The 26,397-nt window shown below is 40.5% G+C and overlaps 1 protein-coding gene across 3 annotated transcripts in view; it reads left to right on the plus strand.

The window, feature by feature from the left end:
• Positions 1-26,397, plus strand: part of arhgap32b (Rho GTPase activating protein 32b) — a 203,368-nt gene that overhangs the window by 88,549 nt on the left and 88,422 nt on the right. For all 3 annotated transcript variants that reach the window (XM_074671654.1, XM_074671655.1, XM_074671656.1), the window contains exons 4-5: positions 9,386-9,480; positions 9,775-9,859. In XM_074671654.1, coding sequence (XP_074527755.1) covers positions 9,386-9,480; positions 9,775-9,859 — 180 coding nt within the window. The remainder of the gene's footprint in view (positions 1-9,385; positions 9,481-9,774; positions 9,860-26,397) is intronic.

Consider the following 26,397-nt stretch of genomic DNA (forward strand, 5'->3'; position numbering starts at 1 on the left):
GCACCTCCCTAAATCACCTCAGGGAAAATCCCTCCAAAGTGACAGCCTGAGGCTTTCTTTCATATCTTATAAATAAGATACAAGACTTTAGTGCCTCTATCACTCTGTTGGTGTATGATAGCTGTAAAAAGATGATGAATATTGCATAGAAGGAAAACCATCTCGGGCAGTCAGAGGTTTTTGTCTGTCTCCTCCTTCCTGCATCCAGCTTTGGATCGAGGAACCGATTGTTCAGGGGGTGGAGGCTCTCTCAAAGTCGATCTGATATGCGGTGCTCTGGATCATATATGCCAACCAGAGGAAAGGAGTTTTAATCCCCTGTTAGAATCTTATTGATATTTCTATTGGAAGTGGATTGCACCCCATGGAGAGTGTGGTACAGCCCGGAGCAAACAAATCCAAGCATCTCTGAGTCTTCTACACCAGTGAGGGTGAAATGGATCCTCCGACTGGAAGAAATAGTCAGTGCAGTGTCAGCAGTAATGTCTGCGCTGTGGTGAAGAGGGAGCTGAGCCTGAAGGTCAATCTGCATCCTAACCCTCACCTCATGCTCACAGGCTCTGGGTAGTGACCGGGAGAATGAGACTGCAGATACACACAGCTGGAATGAGTTTCCTCTGAAGGGCAGCCGAGCTCAGAGAAGAGCTGTTACTCCTTCACATCCACAGGCAGTTAGAGCATCCAATTGGGATGTGTTTGGACGCCTCCCTTTGGAGGCTTTTCTGCACATGTGTGGGAGGAGATCTGAGCTAGACCCAGAGCTCACTGGAGGAATTCTAAATCCTGCCTAGCATGGGAGCACCTCATGATCCCCCAGGAGAAGCTAGCTCTCCAACCCAACTCTGGGTACTTGGAAGAAAATAGATGCTCAGTCAGGAGAGGATGGCTTCATATCAGATTTGTCAGGGCAGTTCAGCAAAACCTGGAGCAGCCTAACTCTGTCTTTCTGAGTGTGTTCCCTGACGTCACACAGCTCCAACCAGCTGTTTGCTGCGGCGCCTGTCTCATCCGAGTCTGCTTTCAGCTCTGAGGATTGATTGGTTGTGTCTCGCTCCTGCTGAAACCTTGTCTCCCGTGTTCCTGAAACACTATCACATCGTCATGATTAATGCAGCTGACTGTTGGCGTCCTGAAGCTACCAGACTCCAAACTCTGCGCACAGCCGGTCGTCTACCTGCCGTCTGTCTGCTGACTCCTGCGTCCTGCCTCTCCCTCCCTCCTCGCTGGACTCCATTCACCACACAGCATCATTCATTATTTCCTTCCCTCCCGTCTTTGGTTCGGGGCTCTCTTCTTGCATCAACAGCACAGTGAAAATGAGGCCGTCTCCATGGTAACATACCGAGCCACCCGTGGTCGACGCGTGGTTGGAGCCCTATCGCAAGTGCTGGCTTCGATCGGGGCGAACAGAGAGAATGAGAAACAACAATCTCACCAGGCTAATGAATATTGATCAGCGAGGCGGGGCTTTTAATACTGCATGTCTGCTATTCTTTGTTCAATATTTGATACAGAGGGACTCTGCTCTGAGCTGCATGTATTATAAATGTCTCTGGTGGATCCATGAGGTGCTAAGAAGCAACTTAGTGTAAGCTGTCACACCAACGCCCTGTTGCTCTGATCTGTGTCAGCACAGAGTGAAAAAAGAACAAAAACATCTCAAATCCCTGCAACAGGACGATCAAATGCAGAATAAAATGGTTTTCAGTTAATATAGATTTACTGTAACGTGCAGCGTTTAGATCAGAGCTGAGGAATAGGATTTAACAAGCTCAGAGCTCTCCCTGTAATTTATAACACGCAGTCAGAGGAACATTTTGAATGTGCCTGTGGCTGTTTCTCACACACACAGATCACACATAGAAGAAGCTCATGTTGTCTGTTTCCAATAGTTTCTGACTCAAAAGAGACTTTTTGGCAACATTTGGACCACAGCTCATAATTACTGTCAGGATTCATTTTTTTTTTTTTTTCACTTGTTCTTTTTTGAGAAACAGTTTATTTTGGTGAAAGCTGTAGATTTGTCCTCAACTTTCACTCACACTATGCTGTAAAGTTTAGCTCAAAGAGAGCAGGTGGAGATGGGAAACCTGACAGGACAAGCAGGGCTTGTTTTAACCTGAAAGGGCTCCATCATGAGAATAACCCACTCACCACAAGGGATGAGTCATGATTTTTCCAGTACTTGAACTTATTCATTACTGGATGAAATAACCAAAGAATTAAAATGAATATTGGCCACACTTTAAAAGCTCTGTTTTTTTTTTTTTTACATCCTTTTTACTCATCGTTGGTTGTAATTATGGTATTTCTGCCAGATTGCGGCTGTAACATGTTTAAAAACTGATAACTGCAATAAATAACCAAAGGAGGAGATGTTTACTGCAGCAAAAATAAGACTTAGGCATTAGTGTCAATTGCTGGAACTGTGTGTGTATGTGGCTACTTTGAAATTGAGAAAATGTAAAGACTGAGCACGACACAGACATGTCAGACATGCCACACTGCTGCTGAGTCATGGAAACACATCAGACCAAGGGACAAGCTCCAATTGTGAGAGATGAAGCCAACTTTTACAGCAAAACATATTTCATCTTTGGTCTGAATGGCAAGGTTTGAATATTTAACTTATCAGAGGAGCAGCTCACTTGACTGACAGGTCTGGCATCCTGTAGTTGTCAGTGTGGAAGCTTTAAACCTGCTTCTTGAGTCAGCATTTCCAATATGGCCCTCATAAACGATAGGCCTCATTACTCCACAGCAGAAACAGATGGGTGACGTAACAGAGACTACTCCCTACTCACTATACAGTGAATTATATGTACTGGGCTGTATAGTCCACTCACTTAGCAACAGCATTTTGGACACTACTCAATCACTCCCCAGCCTGAATGAATTTCAGTGATAACTAATATTTTACTTACTTTACTTACTTACGTATTTTCCACAATAACAAAATATAATAAAAAAATGTATTACATGTTATTTTCAAGAAATAAATACCAACCATACATTCCCACGACAACTGTGGTATGAGAATTACAAGGTCCAGTGAATGCATCACCCATGATTGGCAGTTCATCATCTCTGTTCCTCTGCTTAGAGTTTTGGGACACACTCGGCTGAGAGTTAAACAGAGAGCTAAGTGTTATTTTGTGACAGAATAAATTGTTGTTTCATGTTATCAGTAATCAGCCATTTCCTCTGTTGGAACCTTGATACATGATGGTACATGCTGCTCACAAAGTGAGCATCCCTCATACACTACTTTCAAAATGAGTTGTGGGATCCATTGGCCCTTATTTGTTAATCTTGCGCGGGAATTGGTGCAGATCTGGGTGTAAAAATGAGCTTACGCCTATTCGGCTAAGTTGGTGTGTGATCTATGAAAGAACCAGGGCCAATCATGGCGTCAGCCTGATCAGGTGTTGATAAATGTGGTGGCTGAAAACAATCGTCTACCTGTGCACAACTAAGCACAGACAGACAGGAGTTTTATGATTATTTTTACTATGGAAGAGTCGATTGTTTGTGCTCCCATGTAAATGAAAGTCTTTTGTAATGGAATAAAAGTCCAGATTGATAAATGCCGATCTGTGTGTGGAAAGGAGCATACACCCGTTTTTTTCGGGCGTATGCACGTTTGATAAATGAGGGCCAAAGTGGGCATCGCATTTTTTGGTCTTTCACCTCTTCAGTGCAATGTCATTAAATTTCTCCACATGTCTTCAGATCTGATCTGAAGAGAGCCAGGTCTGAGTGAGAGCTTTCTTACCTTATAGATTTTTTAAGGGTCAGTCTTCTTTCTGTGATAGATGAAATGATCAGGTGAAAGAGATGAAGTCACCTCCTTTCTCAGTGGTGTCCAAGCAGCTGCTGTTTGTTCTCCACCTGTAAACTTTCCTCCAGTTAACAGATGTGATACGGCACGTGTGCACTGTCCCTGCTGTCTTAAAAAGCAGGGCCTCATCTACATACCACCTTACCTGTCACTGAGCGCCTGACTGTGGAGTCACAGTCTGAATAGAGAAAACTTTCACAGCTTGTTTTCACCCAAACTCCATCGCTTTCACACCTCCCACAGCCAGCGAGTCTTTGATGCAGTTTCCTTTCAGATCCATTTCGATTCAGAGAGATTTGCAGTGACTCTCCCACAGATGTGTTTTGTGCCTATTGATTTCATTTTCCTTTCAATCATTTTCGCTTATTTCAACTTTTGGGTTTCTTCCAACAACCTGCTGTCAGATTTCTGAAACAGAAGTCCTCGATGAATGAAGCTGATAATGAATTCTGTCTGCACCAGAAGAGATTCTCAGCACCATGAGAGTGTTTTACTGTCCACAGCTGCTGTATAGTCACAGCCTAATTACAGCTAAGGGGCCTGATATAATTTGATCATTTATTTTAAAGCATGGGTCTTATTGCACACATTGCAGGGTCTAAATGTATGCAAATATGTTCATCAAAATATACCTACTGATAATGTTATTTTCACAAAAAATAGACATATTTTTTGAATAACAATTCCTGATGCAACTGCCATAGGGCTGTTTTATTTTTGTCTGCAAAGCCAACACGCTCCATCGTCAAAGCAGTCAGTTCACATCACAGGGCAGAGGAGATGCTGGTTTACCTCTGCTTTTAATTGTTATTCATTTGTTTATGTATCTTTTTAACATTTGTGTTTAGGGATGGGTACTTTTCACATTTGAAACGATACAGTAACGATGCCCGTTACCTGGCAATCAGTATCAGTATTGGGACACAAACAGTGCCAATTTTCAGTATTTTTTTTGTGTGTTTAAGTGGTAATAATTTGTTTGAATCTCAAAGTTATCAATTTAATAAATTTATTTCTCAGTATATAACCTTGCAATACTGTGTTCATGTCCAGTATGGAAAATCACCTATTCTTCCACTCACTCACAGTCACAAGGATGAGTGGTACCATTTCATTTTACGTGAATCGATACTCCCTACCACAGACAAAATTCATTTGGTACCTATATAAGTACTGAATTCTAAAACTGGTCACACAAGTTGAATTCTTAAATTGGTTGGATATTGAGGCAAACTGGCTTGAGCCCCTCTGCCCATGCTGCACAGTTAGGAAGCCAGAAGGTAAACAAATCTGTGAGTAAATACTAACAAAAAAAAAACAAAAACCCAAAACAAAACCGAGAGATTATCAATTGAACTGAAAGTAAAGTGTAATCAAACTCGAGAGACGCCAACCTGTAATGATGTCAAAGAGTTGACTGTTTTACATTGAAACAGTTAGCATCTTTCTAGCTTGTTCGTTGGTTGTTTTGAATGTAACTGAAAAGGTCAACTGAAAAAAGCTTAAACTCAGAAGGGAACACATCCCTAGCTGCTGCAGTACACCGTGTCCCAAAAGTTCATGCACCCAATGGGCAATATTTTTGTCTGTTTTTCTCCAATATGGTTGCACCTGGTCAGCCAGGTGTTGTGAGGTTGTTTAATTAGTTCATCTGTTAGGCCTATAAATATCTTGGTCGACCATGAAGCATGTCACTGAGAGAACCTTCTTTGTAGTGTTGCCACGATGGCCAAACAAAAATCTGGAAAAGCTGCACTTTCAGAGCCTCAAGTCCGTGCTCAAGCCATTGCCTTGCGCAGGGCAGGGAAAACTTGCAGGAAGGTAGCTCAGGTCCTTGGCAGAAGCATACGATGGGTGAAGAAGTGGTGACAGAGATACCAGAGCTGTGACTCCCTTGAAAACATGCCCAGCGCAGGTCGACCCTCAGTTCTGAGTTTGAGGGCCAAGGACCTCATCCGCAAGGCCAAGGGCAAGAGACACCAGTCCTGCCGCAGACTCAGTCGAAGACTGAAAAATCTTGTGGAAGCAGTCTCTAAGAGTACCATCCATCGTTTTCTGACAGAGAAACTGGGTCTGAGAGCATACAAAAGACAGCAAATTCCTTGCTTCCTGGCTTTCTGCACAAAGAGGAATGGCCACCCAACTCCCCGGACCTCAACCTGATTGGAAACTGCTGGGGTATCCTGAACAGTCGGGTCTTCCACAGCCCACCCCCTACCACCATGAAGCAGCTCAGTGCAAGGGCTGTGCGGGAGTGGGGCAACATTGAACCTTCTGTTCTGAAGAATTTAGTGCATTCTATGCCCGACAGGCTGAGGGCAGTAAATAAGATGCAAGGGGGATACACTGGCTTTTGAATAAATGCATTTTTTTTGAATATTCACAATCTGAGTTGACTTTTTCTGTGGTGCATGAACTTTTGGGACACGGTGTAGAGGCTGGTCCTCACATCAGTTCTTGCCCATTGCTTGTTTACTTGGATAATAACAGTCAACCAATAAAACTGCTTGACTGAGATATAACTAAAACTCAAATCACCTGTGCATGTAAGCATAGTGTTGAGTGACTGGTTGACTGTGTTGGAACAACCTAACCTCTTCCACATGAAGTGTAAGTTTTTTTGCTGCTTTTTTCTCTTTCTCATAACTTACAACTTAATGTACTTCTATTTCTGACAGTTGCTCCAACAAAAAACAACATATTCAATCTCTGGCTTTGAAACACAATGATTGGCCCTTTTCACCATTTTTCAACCACTCATAAACTATGAATGATGGAGAATACATCTATTCCACTTGTCTTTGTATCTGTAACTTGAATCTGCACTACTTTGCATAAATAAGCTCTTAACTCTTCTCCCTCTTTGGTGGGATTCTTGCTGCACAATCTGAGCCTGTAAGTGACAGAACAAGAATTTTTTAGTGGGTGTACTTCTATCGGGGACAGTTCCCAAGAAAAATGATCATCTCCCTATACCATCTTGAACCTGAAGAGTTCAAGTTGGTAAATTTACTCCCCTGTAATATCTTATCTGCAATGTAGTAACGCTGTTGGGGAATGTCATTTCACCATCAGAGGAAGAAGACATGGTAGTAAGGAGACGTTTTAGAGCAGAAGTGTGCACTCACAATAACAGTGACTTTGTGAATGTAAGAGCTCCTCCTGTTTGTTTACATGTCATGCCTCTTACACGTGTGTGATGTCGTAATGCGATGTGAAATCCCACACTCAGACACCATCATTGTGCTGTTTTGGAATTCAGGATGTAAGTGCTAAGGTGTAGTGACAGCAGAACTTTGTTGTGTCAGCAGCTTAAAGGGGCTGTGAGGAGTTTGAAAGTGATCTTGAAAAAGTCTCCCTTCTAGATACACACCTGGTAATAATCCACACTTAAAAATGAGATTATCAGCGACAGTATTGCTGGTAACAGGTTATTTTAAATTGCTACTTTTTTGGTTCCAGTTTGGGTTGTCCTGGACCAGATTGATTTACGTTAGTCTAGGTCTCTATGACAACACCATGCTGGCTGACGAAGTCAGAGTTCTGTGTTTTTATCTGCTAAAAACTATTTCTGTTATTAATGTTGTAGTGATGGTGGACGCAGGAGCCTAACTGTCAGAGAGAAAAAGGACAGAAGAGCAGAAGAAAGCAAAGCTGGAGAGTGATACAGCCCATGCTAAAAGATAGTTAGCCTTTAGCTCGGGCTGTATGACTCTAAAACACAGGAGCTAAACTGTTAGTGATAAAGCTCCTTCCAACCCACAGTCAGCAGTTATTCTGCAGTGGTCTGTTCAAACTTGAGAGTCTATCAATAAAATGAAGAGTGAGGTTACGTTAGCTCTGATTGGTAGATGACTGACAGGACATAGCTAACCAGGATTCTCTAACGTTACACATTACAGACATAGGGATGGGTACTTTTTATGTTTGAAACGATATGATACCAATACCCGGTGTTTGGTAATCGGTATCAGTACTTACCAATTTTCGGTACTTTTGTGTGTTTATGTGGTAAAAAATATCATCTTTTCAATTTGACATATCTATTCTTCAACATATAACCTTGTAATGCTGTGTTTGTGTGCAGTGTGAAAAATCACCTACTCTCCACTTCCTCACAGTCACAAGGATGCATTTAGGTACCTAAATATGGTACCTTTTGAATGTACATGAATCTATACCCGGTACTTTTGACAGAATTCGGTCGGTACCAATAAAAGTACCAAATTCGGTACCCATCCTTATACAGACATATCTCAGAGCATCAGACTGGCAGTTGCGCTACATATAAACGGCTACTAAACTACTTACAAACTGATAGTGTTTCCTCGTTGTCATGTTAGTTTACAGATATGTCCACTAACGTAAAGCCTCACACCTCACTGAAGGTAATTTACAACAGTGTGAGACTCTGGGCCACAAGGTGGCGAGAGAGCAATCAAAAAGAATCCTCCTCATAGCATCTTCAAGTTGCAACTCCTTTCGCTACTAACAGGGGCTGCGATTCAGGGTTCAATACCAATTATTGAGTTTATGAGAACAACTCAAAGAATGAAAAAATCACAGTAAAGGTCATGGTTTCATAAAGCTGTGATGACTTGTACTGAATCTGAGGAGAACCTTGGTGATTTCAGCTTCAGAGGCATTTCTTTCAGTTTCTTAAGATGTTATGGATCTTTATCACGGATCAGATACTGCAGATTTCTTCATTGTTTTCTGTGTTCACACATTTCAGTGCTGCTAGAAATCATTTGACCTTCTCAGGAGATATTTCAAAGCAACTTTCATTTTATGAGGCACGTAAAAGTATGAACAAAGATGAAGTGATCAGGTGAAAAAGCACTGTAATTTTTATCTCGAGATCTACTTTAACAGCCTGTAAGATGGATTTGCTGCTCATAAACAGCTGAGTAAAATGGATGTTGTGGCTTGTATCTGTCATGATGTCGTTGTTAGTTTGTGGTAGCTTATGTTAGTGACACTTTTGAAAACCTCTGCTGAGTGCTAACTGTCGTTTCATCAAGCATATTTTAAGGAAGAGACACATGAGGGATTTCAATTTAAGACCTCTCCTGGGTTTTAATTTCCACTTCTACAACAACAGAATGCACTTCAGCTGTGGTTACAGCCCGCTGTCATAATAAATTAAAAGTCAAGTAGCTTCAATATTTCATCACTCGACCTGAGCAGCCTGAGGTCTCTGACTCCTGAGCTGCACAGCTTTATGATTATTTCATACAGGTTTTTATGTAACTCACTCATCACCTGCTGGCCTGCTTGATTAAATCTTACCTCAGCTTAAATTAGTGAAACTGCACCGTCGCCCTGCTCACAGCCCAAAGTCTCAGACACTTCATCTTACATCCAGTAATCACTAATGTTTGCAGCAAGCAGACCTGAGCGTACTTCAACTTAAAAGCCTTTTAGCTGTTTTGATGTTGTGGTGCAGCAAAGTTTTTTGGAGTACTTCCCAAAACAATCCGACGGTGTCAGATTAATCTGTATGCTGTGGCTGATTCTCTGATGTTTGTGTGTTTTTTTTAGGCGAGGAGTGCAGAGATCCCCGAGCTGAGGACTGAGCCGCTTATGCGCTCCTGCAGCAGCAGCACGGCCAGCATGAAGGTCAAAAATGTCAAGAAGTGAGTCAGCGCACACACATGTGCAAACACACAAACACACATCTGCTCCTGCCAGTCTCCTCCACCTCTATCTCATCTCTCCTTCCCTCTGATCATCTCCTTTTATCGCTCTAACTGCCTCTTTATCGCCTCTGTTTCCTGCTCCAGTTCTTCTCATTCCCTCGGTCTATTTCTGTGTCTTCCTCCTCCTTCATTCCCTCTCTTTGCACTGCACACTCTCTCACACTCAGAGGTGTTATCATGAGTTGTGGATGAAGTGCAAACTAAACTTGTGTGTGTTGTTTTTTTTTTCAGACTGAACTTTACTAAAGGACACTTCCCAAAGCTGGCAGAGTGCGCTCACTTCCACTATGAAAATGTCGACTTTGGAACAATTCAGGTAAAAACACCTTCATGCCTTTCTCCTCAATGACTGCAATGCTTTTGTGGAGATTTCCTGGCTGTTTTCTCATTTCACGGGGTAAAGAATTGCTGTTGAAGCTTGAAAACTGACATTCCTCAGATCACATATTGCACAGTTTATTATCACGTCAGATGAAGTTGTTTAAGGCTCTGGTCTGGTTTGTACAAATTAAAACCTTTGAATCAAAGCATAAAGTTGGACGTGAAGTCTCCAACACCCACTCGTTGACCAAAATAAAGTTTAGACCTGCCCCCTGTGGTGGGCACTGACACCTTAAGCTGGTGATTCGTCACTTATTCACATTTAACTTCCTGTTGAAACTGCAAAGATCCTTTTGTGTGGTACAGTCCACAGCAGAGCAGTGTTGTTTTAAAGAAAACTCATGGTCTCAGAAAGTTCAGAGACTTTGTGTTGGTGAAGACTTCTTCTTTTCAACAGACTTTCAGTCATAGTGCTGTTCCGTCTTCTGTTACTGTTATGAAACTAGTCAAAACTGAATTTTATGTGTGTTGTTGTTTTCTGCTTTGACCTGTGCTCCAATGTTTTGGCTTCACTTTTGGGTGCTGTTGTCCATCATTAAGTGGAGTGTATGATTTAGACGTGAAAAACTGAGTGTCATAGTGTTGCCTTGGTGTCTTTTCTTTATGAGCAGAAAGTCTGGGTGGTCTGAAGCTGAACTGCTGCTGATACAACCTGTGTGTCTAAGGCTGTGTTTACACTGCAGATAAAAAGTGACCTGAATTTGATTTTTTTTGCTCGAATGTGACCCATGTCTGCGTTGTTTCTGGCAGTCTGAACTGCACAAGTTGCATTGAATTTGACATTGAATCGGATTCAGGCTACTTTCAAATGTGGTACTTAGGCCTGTCATGATAATCAATAAATCGATTAACCGAACGATGAATAAAAACGTCCTCGGTAAGTTTGCCAGCCTCGATAAACTGACACGTGCATGCATGTTTGTTTTCCTCCTCTCTTTCCACCAAAGAGGCTGAATGAGAAGATGGCTCACTATGTCTATCTTTCCTAACATCGGGGTGCATAGGTTCTATAGCGCATTTAGCGGATTTATAGCGGAGTGAGCGTCTGTCAAAAATGCGATCTTTGGCATCTTTTGCGACGGGGCTGCGCGCGCATACACAGAGAGAGAGCTGAAGCGAGCGTCCTGAGGGGTAAGGAGGAAACACACGCTAATATGAGTGATGGCATGAAAGATACGGTTCTTAAGCCGCCTGCCACAGTCCCAGTGTGGGAATATTTTGTTTTTTATCAGAATGAACAAAGCGTGAGCTCATGAACACCAACGAGCTGATATGTCGCATTTGTTTGAAAATAGTGGCGACGAAGAAGAAGAAGGGGAGGTGCAGCGGAGCCTTGTTCTTTGACAATCCGCTCTTACTGAGGCTTTTGGTCTGCAAAGTAAATAGAAATAAAAGCGCCAAATGGTGGGCGCTCAAAGACAGCTACATTGACAAAGAAACGCAGCCCTTCAATACAGATTGACTGGGAAAAAGTACGTTACAAACAATTCAGGAACTGTATAAACTCCCTTTTATTTAGGCTATAGTTTCAATTGTTGTTTTTTTGGGAAGTTTCGTTTTTCTTTACAGACAGGGTCTATGTTTTATTGTTTTTGATTTGTATTAATTATTTTCATTGACATGTATTTTTCTTCTGCGCTAACACTTTAACAAGTCTCATAAAGATCTTGTGTTGTTATTAGAAAAGACTGTTTTGAGTAGACAAATTCAGGGATTTTCACAACACATGAATATGTTTGAAAATCTGCACAGGTTACGTCTTAACATCCAGCATTGCTACTTCATATCCATATTTAAAATACCCCTCTTTAAGTTTCTGTGATTAAAGCATGGGGTGAAACATCAAGAAAGTGTTCAACTGGTTGTGAAAAATTCAGAACATGTTTGTTTGGTTGTGTTGTTCCTTATCTGATGGAAGGACCTGACATTAACCAGTGCCACATTTTGTAGATTGTTTCAGTCTGCTTTATTCAGCATTTGAGGTATCCACACTAGTTCTGCTGACGATGTGCCACCTTTCTTATATCTGTATTTCTGAGGTCGCACAAAGTTCTCTTTGGTCCCCTGTTGTTCCCGTGTGTACATCAGCTTTTACCTTTCTCAACGCTCTGTGCTTTAAACTGTAGACGAACTAGCTGTTTTTATGTTCGTCTCCGCTGTGAGATAAGCTGTGGGATCTATTCCTCCAGAGTAAAAATATGTTGAAGTGATTACACGATTCCTCACTGAGATGATTCCTGACCCAGCTCTCAGAAGACTCCACCGCGGACTGATTGCTGCCCTGATGTTTTTGCCTCATCACTGTAGTTTTAATGTGTTTATTGAGCTCCTTGTTAGAAATCTAAGCACCACGGGTGTCAATCATAATGAAGAGGAGTCTTTGAACTTCTCTCTTTCTTCATGTTTCAGTTATTCCCTGCAGTGTTACGTTAAAAATGTAGAGATGACGTTCTTAAAGACAGAAGTATGACTCACGTCTCATCCAGTCGATGTCAAGCAGATTTCATCCTTTTCTCTGTTGATATCACGAAGATGAAGATGATTTGCATTTGTTTGATGTCGTCTTGAATCGAGCACTGCGGCGACCCACTTCTCACCTCAGCCAGCGATGTTTGTGTTGAGTTTGTTGAAGTTATGTGCAGGTTTATCGCATCTACCTGCCAATTAAACACGGAGCTGCTGTTGGGAGTGAGGTTATAAATATTGTTAAAAATTCATTCTGTGTTAAAATACCTTTTTTTTTTTCTTCACTTGACTGTCAGAAAACTTTCACAGCAAACCCCCCCCTGACTTCATCGTGCTCTCACCTCACAGCTCTTTGTTCTCCTCCTATAAATGTGTTTTATCTCTTCATCTTTTGTTGTTAGCATCAAAGTAGCGCTTTAAAAAGTCCGAATGTGGTTTGATTTTCCCGTCTGAAACGTCAGTGAAGCTTACAGATGCTTGAAAAGAGACTGTCAGGGCTTTTATTTTACACTTTGTCTGCACTCTGTGTTCCCACATTAGTCTAAGGTTTATATAAAAAGACAAATTCAAGAGTTATATGTGAATATTTTAATCTGGTATAAGAAGAGGATTAGAGGAAAAGGGACAATCCATAGACTTTAAACGCAGTGATCATTTTGCTTGCGGAGAGGATTAGCATACAGCTGGTGAAAACGTTGTGCAATCAAAGTTCCTACAGAGTTCAGGATAAGATTTTTGTCACTTACAGGTCTAGATAAGAAGAGAAACGCAGCAAACGCATAAAAAGCAGACAAGTACACTGACAGGAGTCGTAATAGCCGCTGTCATGCTTTTTAAGAGACACAGGGAATTCAAAGAATACTACTCAGATGGCATCAAGGTTGCAAAAGATTTTTCTCTTGTAGGTGATTTTTGGATGTTGTGCAACTGTTAACACTTCTTGATAAATATGAGGGGAAAAGGGAAATAGCAGCACAGAAGTTCACCACTGTTTACAACAGTTAAAGGAAGTGCTGAGCAATATTTCTGTGTGCTGATCCCAGGGACATCTCATTAAAACAAAAAAAATATAAACTACAGCAGAGCAATAAAATAAATTCAACCATTTCCAAAAATATACAAGGAGTATGCACTTGTTAAAAAGACTTATTAAAGACAATGTACAAACTACCGTAATAAACCTAATATGTGTTTTTGTCCTGAGATATTTCCATTGACAGCTTACTCATCTCATGTTGCTTTAAAGCTGCATACACTTATTAAGGCACATTACTGACACTGAAGACTTATTCCTCTGTGGTTTCAGTCTCCCAGAAAGGACTTTTTTAGCGCGTCAGGACAAATCAGAAAAACAATAACCTAAAGCAATGTAAACTAATCTCATAGCTGACTGAGCAATAACCCACTGACATTTAAAGTTTTACTTTTACCAAAAGCAAACACAAAGAACAAGAGGAGGGAGGGGATGAGGTTATCTTTATCACTCTTTAGTTATCACTGATGTCATTTGTTCTACTCTTTGTCTCCATTTTTATTGTTCTTTTTCTTTTCATCTCCTCCTTTTCTTAACTCACCATGGATTATTTCTGGACTTTGTCTCCTTATTTACAAAGTTTGTTAGCCATATGGACATGATTTGATGTTGATTACTGGAAGGGGTGGAACGCTTGTACAAGCCCATTGGGCTTTGTTCCCTCCTTGCATCATTTCTTTTTGTTAATGTGGCTAAAATAAACAAACTAAACTAAATGGTGATCTAGCCAGATCACTGTCTGACTGTAAGCCCAATGGACCTGCTGAAACCCCTGCTTTTCCTCTTCAAGGTGGTTGCAGTCCCTTTCATGTGCCTGCTCTTCATGTTTTCAATGTGGGTCGTGTGTATTGTGTTGTCAAATGAAGACTTCTGTCACTTCTGGGACCTCATTATCTTTCATTCCACACACCCAGCTGTCTTTGCTGAAGTGTGACCCAATGAGCTACAACAGATTACTTCAAGTCTGTCTACAGCAGGCTCAGAGCGCCTGACGACATAACACACACACATGCTCAGTTAACCTTAACAGAATTTTAACAAGATGAAGTGTGGACTTTAAAACATTTATTAATGAATCAAACAACTTGTTGATTGCACTTTTCTGCTTTATATGGTCTAAAACAGTGGTTCCCAAACTTTACTAAGCCAAGGCCCCCAAACAGCATTTGCTTCTGGGCGGGGACCCCCTTTGGAAACCAATAGACAAAATTTCAAAATATCTAAAAAAAAAATCAGCTTTGAGAAGGTATTTTCTAACTTTTGTCCAATTTTCAGTAATTATCAAATTTGTTTTGAACAGGAAATAATTAACTAACAAAAGCCAGACTCACAAGTAGATTGTTGCAAAACGGAGAAGGTGTTTCAGGGATCTGTCAGCCAAGGTTGGATACTCCTTTCTTTCATGTAGCCAGCTATTGGACAGGGGAAGACTCTCAAAGTTCAGTTCCGTTTTTTAGAAAGCTTAAAAATAGGTGCAAACCGCCAGGTCAACACAGATCATGATGTCATCATGCTGAAGGTACGGTTAGGTACAATCAGAAACATGAGAATCTGACTATTATGGCACTGATCTGTTTTATGTTTAGGACAAATGGTTATATTAAAAAAAGGAATATAACAACAACAACAACAACAGAGATGGGTTCCTTTCACATCTGAAACGATACGGTACCAATCCCTGGTACCTGGCAACCGGTATCGGTACTCATCGGTACCAATTTTTGGTACATTTCTCTTTTTCTGTGGTTCAAAATATCAATTTTTTTTAATAATAAGATGTAAATTCTTTTTAATTCAACATATACATTCTTCAATAGATAATCTGTGTTCATGTCCTGTATGGAAGAACATCAGCTCTCCCACTCCCTCACAGTCATAAGGATGTGTTCAGGTACCTAAACATGGTACCTTTTGATTTTGCGTGAATCGGTACCCGGTACTTTTGACAGAATTCGGCCAGTACCTATGAAAGTACCTAATTCGGTACCCATCCGCAAACAACAATGAGATCCTATTTTTTCCGTCCCTTCAATTTTCTGAGGCCCCCTAGTGCCCCCTGGCGGCCCCCCCGGGGGGCCCACAGCCCTACACTGGCCTAAAATAAAAAAATAAGTGTATCAATGTAAGTCTTTAAAAAAATCTGAATTTTGATGGAAAATGCGACTCTGGGGATCCCCCCCCCCCCAAAAAAAAAATAAAATAAAATAAAATAAATAAAAAAAAAAGAAAGAAAAAAAGAGAAACTTTAACAAACAAAAACAACAAAAACTGATGCATTCATCATATCCCCTTGGCTCTCAAGTGGATGCACTATATATTAAACCAGATTTGATTCTGGGGGATTCACAGTGCTGTTAATTGTGTTTCACTTGCCCTAATGGACTGATTTAAAGTCATGAGGCTTGAATAAATGCATGCTGGGAATACAGCTCTTTGGGGCCCCTGACTTCCTCAAGCAGGAACTTTGTCATTGTATTAGTGAACCAGTAGGGGGCAGCAGTCAGCTGGGTTTCCTCCACCCTGGTGCCTGGAGGGCAGAGTGGGAGAGCTGAAATCCTTTTCACCTGCAGGTTATTTGTTGCTGAGTCTCAGGTTACAGCACAGAATCCATCTATTCATTCTGCTCATGCACACAGGAAACTCTGCAGCTCACATGAGCCGCGTGCAGCCCGTCGCTCTGTTCTCCTTTTGTTGTCCCAGCTGTGTGTGCAGACTGGTTGTATTGGCACGACTGTCTCGGTCTTTTGTGGTTCTTATTCGTCTTTCAAGTTTCATCTTTTAGTTTTTATGCTGTTAGTATTCAGCTCGGCTGCAGCCTCGAGCAGAATCTACCATCTTCTTTCTTTGTTGGGGGATTAATTAATCAGGACTTGTTCCCACTCGTCAGTCAATGTATCTTATGTAGAATTTCATCTGAACCAAAGCCAAACATGTTTACTTGTTTTATAAATTGGTCACTAGTGTGTTCTGTTTATTCAGCCCAAGTGATTCTGACTGGATCTGAATACTTGAACATTTTGCTGGAAAAATCATAGCTGCTTCAATTATCATTCAGAGAGAATTACATCAAAAACAACCTGAATTTTAGTACGCCCACAACAATTTTCAGCAGCTTTAACGCACACAGACATGGACATATTTTCTGAAAGTTGTTGTGTTTGTTGTTTAAACCCTTCAGTGTTTCTCCTCTCTGCATACAGGCTCTCAGATCTCGTGTGTGGTGTTCTGGACTGAGGCAGCGTTTGCATTCGGGCTCAGGTTGGCGTGTTAAAGCTCCTTCTGCTGGAAGCTCATTCTTTCATTTCCATAATAAAAAAGCTTGCCAAAGGAGAGTTTGAGTCAGGCTGAGTTTTGTTGTGGAAACACAAGGATTTCAGAGTCACAGGAGGCCAGAGGAGTGTGTCTGCGCTTGGAGCAGCTCTTACGTGGCACTTTTTCCCCTCGTGATGCTGCTGTTTCTGATGATGTCCATTTGGTGACTTTCCAGATTGATCAGTGTTATTTGACCCCGAAACAATGGAGAGCTTTATTTTTTGTTGTTGTTATCCTTAAGTTGTGTTTTGTCCGTTCAGATTCTGTATGTTTCACATTTCCTAGTTTTGACCGTTTGACTGGACCTTGCTGTTGAAGTAGTTCTTCACCTCCAGGGCAAAACTGTGGCGCACTCATGCAAGTCACTGATCCCCTACCAATCTGGAGTCCGTTTCTTTTTTCTTAGTCATTTTATGTCTTTTCTCTTGTTTTTCAAGGCGGACTTTAGATTTTGTGGCAGCCATATCTCTCCCTTTATTCCAACACAATGTGTCACAGACGTATCCACAGAGTCAATAAATGAGTGGGAACCCACAGCACACACTGGCAAGCAGAAGAGAGAAAGAGATGGCTTCATTGTGTGCAACAATGATACAAATGTTGTCATCTCTTCCCACTTGCTTGTGAAGAAGTTTCCTGACTCCTACCTGCTGCGTTCACACCTCGGCTCACCCTGACTTCTCAGGGAGGTTTTAAAAGGAGGCTGTTTGTGTTCACACATGCAGCTAGGGTGACCAGGTGCTTGCAAGACACGTGGGACAAGGAGTGTGTTTGTGTGGGACAATGTGGGACACGTTACTACAATACTAAAACATAGACTAAAATTTTGATTAATGTCTAGGCATAGGCATCTATGTCTAGGCATCTAGGCATAAGCGATGTATCGATTATATTGATCAATTTGAGTGTTTCTTTGTTGACGGTTAAAGAAAGAAAAATTTGATTTTTTTTACACGTGTAAAACCTGCTGCTCTTCAGAGATAATACTCTGATCTTTGAAGAAATATACATTAGTTTTTCTCAGAACATCTTCACTCCACTGAAGAAAATCCTCTTTTTGTTGATAAGGAGGAATTATGGTTTGCAAAAATAGACTGCAGGGACATAAATGACTGGGAAGTTGTTTGACTTTTACCTGGGGGAAAGCTGAGTACCGTCTTTCTCTGAAACTCTCTCTACTCCACAAACTGTATCCTCTGTTCAGCATAAATCCATCCGTTGATGAGCAGAGCAACAAAGTGTAACTGCAACAAGGTGCGCTCTGACAAGCAGGGGCGGACCAGACTTTTTAGACTGGGGTGCCCCAACCAGGGCACTGACTTATGCATGGAGTCAATGTGAATGCAAAAAAAATCTGCCTCCTTTAAAACAACAAAGTGAAGTTGTTAAAACAGAAGAAGAGCTGAGACTTCTATTCCAGGAGTCAAATAGACTTTAACTTTGTAGGTTTTAAAAAAATTAAAACATAACTGGTTTTGAGTTCTCGCTCTCATTTATAGTTACTTTTTTCCTTAAAAGGTTGGAAAAACATTGTCAAATATTATAAATCAAATTTTTTGTGGAAAAATCTGAGATTTTATTTTTAAGCTGTACTACCTAGCCCTATGTTCATCTTACCCTGAAGCATTAATACTTCTATTGAGACCAAGCCTAGAATTATATGTGCATGCAGTATGCACATTTGTGTTTTGTTTTTTTGTTTTTTTCTCCCTTCAATGGATTTTTTCCTCTTCAAAAGACAATGAAATGCATTTGTCACAGGAAAATTATACTTATGAAAACTGTTAAGAAATTTACTTGTAAAAGTTTAAATAAATGTGAAATACTGTAATATATTTAGGGTATAGTCAACTTTTTCACATTCAGTGTATGTTCACAGCTCTTAAAGGTAAACTAATCTGTGCGCAATAAAACAAAACGGCATGAGTGACAAGAATTTAACTTTCTGTGCGAGCTGTTTCCGTCGGTTTTACTTCATGACCTCCTCCATGGAGAGTGAAAAAAATAACTGATCAAGATCCCTAAACACTCGCTGTGAACCAGCCTGCACTGGTTACCACCTTAAATAAACATGATCTCAGCTTTTTTTTTCTCTCAGGAATTTCATGTTTCTCCACCGAAAATTTGTAGTTTGAAATCTACGACTTTTACCTTTCTATTTTGTGTCAGTGGGGAGAAGTAAGGAGGACGCCACTTGTATGTTAATATTGATTTGCATCGCATGTAATGGCAAAAGCCCTCTTTCAGCTATTGGACGAAAATCATGCTTTCGGAAAAGAGACTTCTGCACTTTGGAGAGCAAGAGTCGATCAAATGGACATCGTCTCAATTTGTGGGACGTGGGAAAAGTGATTAAAATGCTGTGCAGTCCCACACAAAGTAGGACACCTGGTCACCCTACATGCAGCTCACCCTGGAAAAGGTTTGAAATTTCCTAGGCAGACATGAATACAGCTTGTATTTGTTTCATATTGTGTGTGTGTTTGTGTGTGTCTGTGTAGTTTTGATCTGTGTGTGTAATGAGTGACAACATCTGAGTGTAAAAATCAGATAAATGATTTCTGATGCAGGCTGTCAACGCCTCTTCTCTCTTTGACACGTCTTTGAATCTGGATTTCATCAAGGTTGTAAACAAACAACATCCTCAACCCTCAGAGAAGCTGCAAGATCAATTCCACTCTCAGCCTGAACTCAGGCGTTACTTTATTTTGATTCGAGCCAAAGCGTCAACAAATGACACTTACAGATCTGGCAGATCTGCCCTCGCCATGAGTGAGTCAGCACAGCCACCTGTGTGTGCGTCACACTCTCTCCTGTTTGTATTGTGTGTTTATGTGGGTGTGTAAGTACACACTTTGTGACAGGGTGACTTCAGGTGAAGAGAGGGGTAGTACTGCAGACATTTATTAGAGATTCATAATACTGTTGGCACTTCATTAGTATGGACGGGCATTTCATCTGATATGACAGGTTTTTAAAGTGATGCCTTAATTAGGTCCACTCCACTTGAGCATATTTAACATTCAGATGGTCTGATGCCTTTGAGCAAACACTCCCATGCTGTTAATGGTGATGTACGAGTCAGGAATTAGAAGGAAAAGCTTGTTTGTCATGTGACATCAGCTGAGATAGTTTCATTATTTTGTTCAGAGAGAGTGGACATTAAGAAAACAGTGAAAACTTCAGGTGTTCTTCAGCCTGTGGGCCTTCATGGTAACATGAACAATATCATCCCCATCATCCACATATGTAGACATTACATTTCTACCCATCGTACTTTATTTTTTTAAAACTTGACCGATAAGCTACATTGAGGGAAACTGCCCACATAATCTTTTAGTGAAATCACAACATTACACACATTCTAGTGAAAAAACCAACATATTACGTACAATGACATTACTAAAAAACAAGAAAAAGAGAACTCATAACACAAATAATCAAACTCCCCGTACAATTACCAGGTTTAGTTATTGAACTTATTAGGTCTTACTTATTCAAGGTGAATTATGGTGCAAAAAATGAACACCAGACAAAATCTCAGGTCTTAGGAGGTTAAATTTAACCCTTTAACACCTGAGCCTCAAAATGTTTGTCTGAATTTTTTTTTTTTTTTGCTTATTTTGATGATAAAAATGATCAGAAAATGTCCTGTGAGTTAGTGCTTTGGCCCCTTTTTCTGGAATACCAACTTTTAGTATCTGGGATTTATTAATGATTTACTGCATGCTATACGAGAGTAAAACAGTATAAAATGAAGAAAAACGCAAAAATGGTATTTGACTTTAGAGGTTTATTGAAAGGAAGCATGTTTCTGTTGACATTTATGAGTCTTTGTCTCTTATTTTGTAAAAAAAAAAAAAAAAAAAGTCTCTAACAACATCACCAAAACCTCCAGCATCCCCACAACCTCTTCCTTTTTAGGCACACAAGCCACTTGAGAATGGCTGCTCCTCATCTCAAGACAAAAACTCAGTCGTGGAGTAGTGGAGAAAGATATTCAGCTGATCACGCACACTGTTTAGTACAAACAAGGCATGGCATATTGTTTTACAAAGGTTAGCACACATTGCAAGCTTAAATACCGCAAGAAATGCATGCGTCATATTACGCTGTGTGCGACGTACAGACTTAGAAAAATACAAACAGCATGGCACAAAATGTAACTACATATCGTTAACATTGAATTACACACATATTGTGCATATAAGACTTGGTACACTGTTTTAAAAAAGTCACAAAGTGATAAAAATATCAATCTACACATGTAGTCATGGCAAAAAGTTTTGACACAAGTTTTGGTTTTCACAAAGTTTACGGCCTCACTTCATATGGTGGCTATTTGTGTGGACTAGATTTGTTAAGAGTGATCAGAAGAATTTAGATTAACAAAGTCATTTCCTGCTATGAGAAGATGACCTTTGTGAAAACAAAACCCTTTTTAGCCACAACTTTACATTTATGTGTATGAAATAAAAACTAGATAGAGAGCTTCATTCATCCTGGAATTCAGCCCAGCTGATGTTACATTTCTTCGCATGAAGTTGCTCCTTCAGATGCTCCTTTGGTCTCAAAATCAAAACCTGAGTAGAGGTTTTATAAACTGAAGGATATTCTATTAGGCATTTTTGGACAAACTGTGCTCCTTTTTTCTATGCGTTCTTTTAATCCATCTGCTCCATGCTCTGTGTGTATTTGAAGGCTACCTTAAATGCCTGAGTGCAATAACCGTAATAACCTCATATTGGCTGAAAGAGAAACATCTCAGCTTTCACAGACTTATGGGATTTTTCTGATTGTGCAAACTGTGAAGTAACGACAGTCATTCAAAGTACACTTGGTAAAGGGTTAATTAACTGAGAGAGAAACCTGAAGGTATTTACCATTATAATTCACAATACATGGATCAATACCACTGACTATAAATTGAATTGTCAATAATAAGCCACTACTCAACATTACGTTATATAACTTGGCTTTAAGGACACATTTAACAGGTTTAAGAACTTCTATTGGTTTCTGAGTTAAAGACCATGTATCTGCAAAACTTATCACAGTCTGAGGAAGCTGAGGACAATGCTGCTTTTGATGCAGATGATTGAAAAAAAAGATGCCAAGGAGCCAATCCCTTTGATCTAATTTACCATTACATGCTATGTCAAACATTTTTGAGAAAAGAAGTTGGTGAAGTGCCCTTTTTAAGGAATTGTCAGTGTACAATCTCAGATTTCTATGATGCAGAAAATCTCTCAGAGCTCTTCAGATGATGCCTCTTCTGTTTGCTGTGGTATTCAAACGATAACGACTGAGCCCTGGACAAACACTTCTCATTTCTGCTTCAGCTGTTATCTTTGTTTATTGGCAGGGGATTTTTTTTTGTAATAAGTTTTAAAGTAGAAACAGACGACAGCTGTGACAATAACCAAACTGGGATTGGTTTGTCTGAGTGGAGAAACTCTGCTAAGCATGGAACTGGTGTGGGAGAAACACTTCTAGCACTTTGGTGTTTGATTCTTAAGAATAGTAAAACTTTAGCATGGAGCTGTCAAAGCTATTAACTACTCAGAAACATTTTTCTTGGCTTGTTTAATCAGGACAGTCATCATTTTAAATATTTTGTACAGCTAACTCAAACTATATGCCTGCAGAGACAGATTTCAGCAGTTTCTCCACTCCTGCAGCTCGCAAGCTCAACACAAACCTCCCCTCACCTTCACTCACCTTTCTGAACATCTCTGTGGCACCGAGCGTGTATTTACGGGAACCTGGTAGCATGATTGCCTCTGGCTTTTCTCCTCTGACCTGGCACATTGACAAGCTTCCCTGGCTCATTGTGGACTGCATGTTTTATTAATGTGTTTACTTTCTGTTGCTGGATGTGTCTCCACGTTGTTTAAAAGCTGCTGGAAGGCTGATATTTACGATAAGATGGAACAGCTACGACTGGCAACAAAAATTTCAACAATATAACGTTCAGATTTAGTGCGATTGCACAATCGGACGTCTGCTTTAACAATAAGTGAACTCGCTGACTCGTCCACATGCTGTTTATATTCAGAGCTGCAGTTTGTTGCTGAAAGGAGATGACTGTTTGCTTTAACTAGCATGTGTCTCTAATAAAGGAGCCACTTCCTAAAACTCACTGATTCTTCTGGACCATTTTTCCTTGCAGATACTCCTCCTCCTGTCATCTCTCAGACAGGATAGTACTACTTACTGTCTCTTTTGACAGCCCTCCTGCTCTCCTCTCCTCCCTCCTCTCGCAGGCTTCTGAATTCATGACATCAGCTGAAAAAAAAAAAAAAAAAAACTATTGACTGCAGCACCACTGTCCCACTGTGCCAGTCAGCCCTGCTCCTCCATATGGTTTATCTACAACCCAGCATTTAGTCCCGCCTCGTCGCACTCTGCGGTTCAGCTCTTACACATTTTACTATTAATGGACACTTCAAAACCACACCATCAGGCGCCGTCCCAAAACTGTCTCCGTTTTCAACTACCGTTGGGTGCACAATGATTAACAGTGTCTGAAGTTTGATGCAGGGGAACTCCAAAGAAAAATGTGCTCTGGTTGTTGTTCCTGGACTGTGATGATTTACTGGACTTCATATACAGAGTTTTATAACAGACGGCTGTTTTTTTTAAGGGGCTGTGAGGAGTTTGAAAGTGATCATAAAAAAAGTCTCCCTTCTGGATATACGCCTCATTGTAATCCAAACTTTAGAATGAGATTATCAGCGCCAATATTGCTGTTTACAGGTTACTCTAAATTGCTACTTCTTAGCTTGCAGTTTGGGTCGACAAGGACTGGACTGATTTAGGGCACATCTTGGTCTCTATTAGAGGTCGACCAATATGGGTTTTTTGGGGGCCGATGCCGATGCTTTCCAAATTTGGGCAGCCGATGCCGATATGCATAGCCGATTTTGCCAATTTGATATTCAGGCCGATTGTTAAATAAATATATATTTATCACATTTTTGTGAAACGCAGCAATTTCTGAGCAACTAAAAGAAATCTATTACAACAAGTCGTGTCCAGTCCTCTGAACTTTTATTCAGCTTTCAAAACAATGAGATATTTTGTCTGAGTAAACACACAATGGTACAAGCAGTAGTAAACATTCACACTCTTCTTAAAATGTCAAAAAAGAAATTTAAACTTATTAATATAATTTGAACAAAAGTATGTAATGTATCCAAGTGGTTCCACAAGTTTGAGGTGCTCATCTTTTTTGTGCCTGATCAAAAAATTGCGTCATTTTATACAACGGATCAAAAATCGGCTTTTTAAAAGAAAATATGGCCGATGGCCGATAGAGACAAATGTCCAAATATTGGCCCGATATATCGGCCGGCCAATATATCGGTCTACCTCTAGTCTCTATGACAACGCCACGCCGGCTGACGAAGTTTATTAGTGATAAGAGATAAAACACAGATCTCTGTGTTTTAGAGATCTGAGCTAAAGGCTAATTAGCCTTTAGCTCGGGCTGTAAACTTGAGAGTCTATCACTAAAATGAAGAGTGAGGTTACGTTAGCTCTGCTTGGTAGATGACTGGCAGGACATAGCTAACCAGGATTTACTAACGTTACACATTACAGACATGTCTTAGAGCACCAGGCTGCCAGCTGCGCTAAATATAAACATCTACTAAACTACTTACAAACTGACAGTGTTTACGTTTTTCACATTAGCCTACAGATACGTTGGAGTACCAATATATAGCTGGCTGCTACAATGTTTGCTTGATGTCAATTTTCAAACCGTGGTGCTATGTGACTGTACCATAGACTGTACAAAACATAGACAAACCATTCGTGACGTCACCTGTCTGTTCCTGAAACCATGAAATGAAGCTAATCCACAGATGCAGCCACATTCCCTATGACACCGGCTGTTAGTTTTTCTTCGAGCAGCTACAGGGCCCCCAGCGGTTACATGACCTGAGCTGTGCCTCTGATTGGAAATTCAAACGATCCTAATAACTTCTAAATTGCAGAGAAAGAAAAAATTCACTCACCGCACAGTGTGTGCCGATAGTGAAATCAGTGTTTCAGACCCAAGCTGTTTTTTGAACCAGGCTGTAAATATGCTTTTTAATGCCGTAAAAGTCTGTTTTCATGGCTGGGTGTGTACGTGACTTTCGGTCTTTCTGCAGCCAGCCTCAAGCAGATTCTCGACCAACAGCGACTTTCAGCACTTCCTCATAGGCTTCATTTTTACTAACAGGATGTTGCCCCTTGAATTGTACAGATAAGTCACTTACCTCAGCACGTTGCATCCAGTAAAAAGTTGCTTTGAACAAAGAAAATTTGTTTTGATCTGATCTCGATTTAATTCCAAAACAAACACACGCCTTGCTAAAAGTAATTTACGAGAGAGTGCAATCAAAACAGATCCTCATCATAGCATCTTTACTGGAACAGGAGTCTCTGCACTCTGTGCAAGTATTCTCAAACTCTGTCTCCTTTAGGAGATAGTTAGGAGAGTCAATCAAGCTGCAATCTGTTGTTGAAAAATGAAGCCACAGTGAAAGCATAAAGAAATGAAACTCTGCAAAACTCTACCTGTTAGACACCGTCAGGTCCCATATCAAAATGTCCTTTATTACAGCAGAGTATTACATGTTAACATCTTAATACAAAAAACATCACCCTAGTGCTGTTCATTTTTCTATTCCAGGGGTGGCCAACCAGTCAAAGACCAAGAGCCACAAAAATGGCCGTGGTACTACAGAGAGCCACATCACACACAGGGTCTTACAAACACACTTCCTCTCACGCATAAACGAAATGTTATAAAATAAAAATCAATACATTTCCAATTTTCAAAGCAAGATTTACCGTGTTTGTGTGTTTCAATTCGTACTAGAGAGAAACTGAAACTTAAATATCAATCCCAACTGATCCCAACGTTGGTATCCATTTGTATATATATATATTTTTAGATTGATCGGCACTCCGCTACTCGCGAAACACAGGTTGGCCACCCCTGATCTATTCATTGTTCATAACAAATGCATTTTGATTTTCTTAATCCTGAGAGTTATCTGATATGGGGCATTATTAAAGGTGTTGCTGACAGGTGTTGGCAGTCTGTATCATTTTCTGACAGATACTTTGCATTAAGAGCAGGTGTAGACTGCTCTGTCTGTTATGTACTATATTTTTTGTTCAGAGACCAGACATCAATCCAACATGAGCAAAACACCTGGCAACATTTATCAAGCAATGGGTGCAAGGAAACACTTCCTTTTAACAGCCATCTGCTGTGTGGTTGTTTGCCAAGGGAAAAGGCTTTGGCCATACCTGTGCAGGAGAGGTTCCAGGGCTCAAGATTTTTTTCAAAAAGAAAAACAAGCTCATTTATATTGAAATTGGTCTGTAGGTTTCATTCCAAATGCTGGTTTTCTGCACACACACAAACACAAACACAAACACAAACACAAACACAAGCAGTGTTTGGAAGAGATACCAGACAGCTGTCTCCTTCTTCCAGAGAGGAGGACGAAGGGGATGATTAATCTTGTGTAATTTGATGAGTATGTTTCCAGATGAATTATGACTCTCTTTTAATGTACTTTTTTATATCAGTCCATTCAGGATGTTTTCATTAAAAAAGAGGGTTTAATTTACCCTTAGACACAAGCTAAGCAGAG

The sequence above is a fragment of the Halichoeres trimaculatus genome, unplaced genomic scaffold, assembly GCF_033239565.1.
Source record: "Halichoeres trimaculatus isolate MK-OKI-2021-1 unplaced genomic scaffold, fHalTri1.1 fHalTri1_scaffold_6, whole genome shotgun sequence".
In the NCBI taxonomy this organism is placed as follows: Eukaryota; Metazoa; Chordata; class Actinopteri; order Labriformes; family Labridae; genus Halichoeres; species Halichoeres trimaculatus.